The 3,188-nt window shown below is 43.3% G+C and overlaps 1 protein-coding gene across 2 annotated transcripts in view; it reads left to right on the forward strand.

Annotated features, from left to right (window-relative positions):
- Nucleotides 1-295: 295 nt before the first annotated feature.
- LOC118359250 (NUAK family SNF1-like kinase 1) overlaps nucleotides 296-3,188 on the forward strand; it is a 38,367-nt gene continuing 35,474 nt past the window's right edge. For both annotated transcript variants that reach the window (XR_008080220.1, XM_052480556.1), the window contains exon 1: nucleotides 296-1,604. Coding sequence is in view for 1 of the 2 variants with exons in the window: in XM_052480556.1 (XP_052336516.1) it covers nucleotides 1,314-1,604 (291 nt within the window). In the remaining variant the exon portion in view is untranslated. The remainder of the gene's footprint in view (nucleotides 1,605-3,188) is intronic.

Below are 3,188 nucleotides of genomic sequence, written 5' to 3' on the forward strand. Positions count from 1 at the left end.
TACATGGCACAGTTGTTATATTATTGATGAAAAAAATCAACCAGTCAGAGTTTTCACTTGCAGGATTCATTTCATAAGGCGTCATTAAGGTTTCAGCAATATTAATAATTAAACGAATGTATTAAACTTTGACTCTGTCTGAGTTGCCCTTAAAAACTGAACTGTAATGTTTAGGCTATAGTAAAATGACTGTAGCTTGCCAGAGAGAGGGCTGTACTTCCACAGCCTCAGGGTGAAAAGCAGTCAGTCAGTTAGCAGCAGTCGCTAACGGAGGGGAGAGGTAGGGAGCACAAAGCGAGGGACAGAGGGGAGGAGGACTGTAAACTCCGCCTCCGGACTCGATCATCTCACATTCCTTATTCACAGCCCCTCACGTTAGAGAATAAAGAGAAAGAGAGACGAAGGGCACACGATTAAGGAGAGCAAAACGACCATGGCAATATTCAAAACGTCTGAGCTTGACATATCTGATCATAGCGCATCTCTAAAGTCGACTTGGGCATGGAGCACTCGCACCATACACAGAGTTCAGCAGCTGAATGACGTTGCACCTGAGGACAAAATGAGGGTGATCTTCATCCAGAACGCCGGTTTCGTCGCTGCTTTCTCGGGAGGCAATGACGCTGAAGGTTTCGCCTGTTAGTTTAGAGTTAACGATGTTGGCAGCACTTTCACGGTAGATTATGTGAACGACCCAGAATAAACGAAAGACTGCGAGATAGATAATGCCAGTTACTAAACGGATAACGAGAATAGAATAGCCCGATGTTTTAATTAACCTAAATATGTTTTCTTTTTGGATTGCTCAATTTTGAGCACCATTGTCCATACCCGAGGAGACATCAATCGAAAGTGGATTCAGCTTCTGACATGCATTGGTCTGTCGAATTCTGAATACATATTCAGAGGACTGTTGCCCTAGAATATACCTTTATAGTTAGACATACATAATATACATTACATTATGTATCAGACGCGTCAAGATAGATGATGTCTCCTTTGTAATATTTAGCTTTTTTATTTAATCATATAATAATGACTCACTCTTATAAGGCGACAAATGGATGAATAGATGTGGAGAGAATTCTTTGATCAGAAAAAAATTAACAAAGGCAGTGATCATTAGACAATCGGAATAATGTATATGTTTATTAATATAATATTTACGCATTGTTCCTTGTAATTTATTGTATTTATTACGACTATTATTAGGCCTATAATAAAGTATTACTATAATATCAATATTTGTAAAATATAGCTTAGTTTAATATCTTTATCTTCGGGAAGTTAGTTTTAATACTTCCCTAGAGAAGATGGATACAGCTTTTCTCTCGGCCCACCGAGGGCTGACCCGTCCTGAGTCCAAACAAACCCTCACCTCATCGGGTAAACCATCTGGCGGTGACCTGTCCCCTCCACCGCTACCTGTCGGTCATTCAATGGCAGAGACGCCGGCAGCTGGCGATGGCAGCAGGAGAAATTCAGGCTTCAAGAAACACCACCACAAGCATAACCTGAAACATCGCTACGAATTGCTCGAGACTTTAGGAAGAGGGACCTATGGCAAAGTAAAGAAGGCAATTGAACGGCACTCAGGGAGAGAGGTGAGACACTTTACAACTCTCTTTATGGATAGGGGTAGGGGTTAAAAACGCTCTTTCCGCATAGGGGTTTGAAGCACCCTGTACATAACCTCTGTTCAGGTTCTTAGAATGCGGCTCATATAATTTAGGCCTACAGACTGCAGGCTACTGTTGAGGCCCAATCCGGAGTCATAGAAAACATAGCTACAACAAAGAGGCCCTACATACCCAAATAGCTTCTTTGTTGTGCTCTAGGCTTGTGAGTCTTTTTCCCTCTCTGGGAATTCCCCCGTGCTCATAGGGCCCTAGAGGCCCTGGGAATCTCTGCAGCACGCGTGCTGTCCCCAGCAGTGCCTCGCGACCGGATGCTTAAGTGCAGATGTTCAACTAGCTACTGATTTATTGATGCAGCTTAAATGAACCCAACCATGTGCACCATTGAAACCGGCCAACAGTCCTCCAAGATACTTCCCCCTACTCATGTTGAATGGGCTGGAATTGTGCAAGGTATTGCTGTAAGTTGAAGAGGTTCCTAGTTTGGCAAACTCAAATGTGAGACCTAGAACAACAACTATGTTTCTTTCATTTGACTGCATGTTAAAATTACAGCATCCTGAATGACCTGTCATTGTGACCAATGCCCCTTAACTGTTTGGTTTTTGTTTGTGTCTTGGTGCTGTGTTTATCAATATGTTCTTCATGTTTCTCTATGACTTTCTGTTGTCATTGAATGCTCGCCATCTGCTCTCATGCACCATACTTGGAGACCAGATTTTTTCTCGTGCTGCAGAATTTTACCCATGTGCCCCATTGGATGAACTTTCCATATGTGTGTTCAGATTCAGAATGCCAGAAGGAAAACTCAGTAGGGTCAGCATGTCCAATGCTCCTGACACACACATGCATGGTGGGGGCACCATAAACCCATAGCTCAAATAGCTCCTTCAGATGGCCTGCCTCGCTGGTGACTGGTGCTTTATGGCAGCCAGTGCTTTATAACACATTTCTCCACTCATTAAACACACAGGGTGCTTGGATGTTTAGAAAATTACGGGTGTATTTGGGTCTGCTTGAGTAGCCTAATCACATCTTGTGCCATTTTTAAGTCTATTATGTTATATCCCTTAATAACCTCTGCAATACCACTTTGTATGTCATTGCCATCTCCACATGCCCTGACATCATTCTAGAAATGTATGGAGTGATGGTATTCCCTGATCCCCATGCAGTCCTCCTCTATCAGTGAGCCTGGCCTAGCTTAGTTGTCCAACCCTTAATGGTTCCACTTCAAATGGCAGGCAGCAGAGCTGATCCTGGAACAGTGTGTAGCTAATAACAAATCAACCTGAACCATTTCCATTGAATGTGTCACAACATTATTAGCAGTACAAGTGGCCATGTGCCCTTTGTAAATCAACACTTGAGTGCATTCGGTTAAGCATCACCCAGACAGAGACAGAGAGAGAGAGTGTACAGACAGACGGTGGCCCCAGAGTGTGTGTGTCTGGCCTGGTGTTTAGAGAGCGCTGTAAAATATCTTTACATGGAAGGGACTGTCCCTGGCCTAAGGAGCCCCCTGGTGTCCATATGATAGAGATTAAAACT

Source organism: Oncorhynchus keta, chromosome 26 (assembly GCF_023373465.1).
Source record: "Oncorhynchus keta strain PuntledgeMale-10-30-2019 chromosome 26, Oket_V2, whole genome shotgun sequence".
Classification (NCBI taxonomy): Eukaryota; Metazoa; Chordata; class Actinopteri; order Salmoniformes; family Salmonidae; genus Oncorhynchus; species Oncorhynchus keta.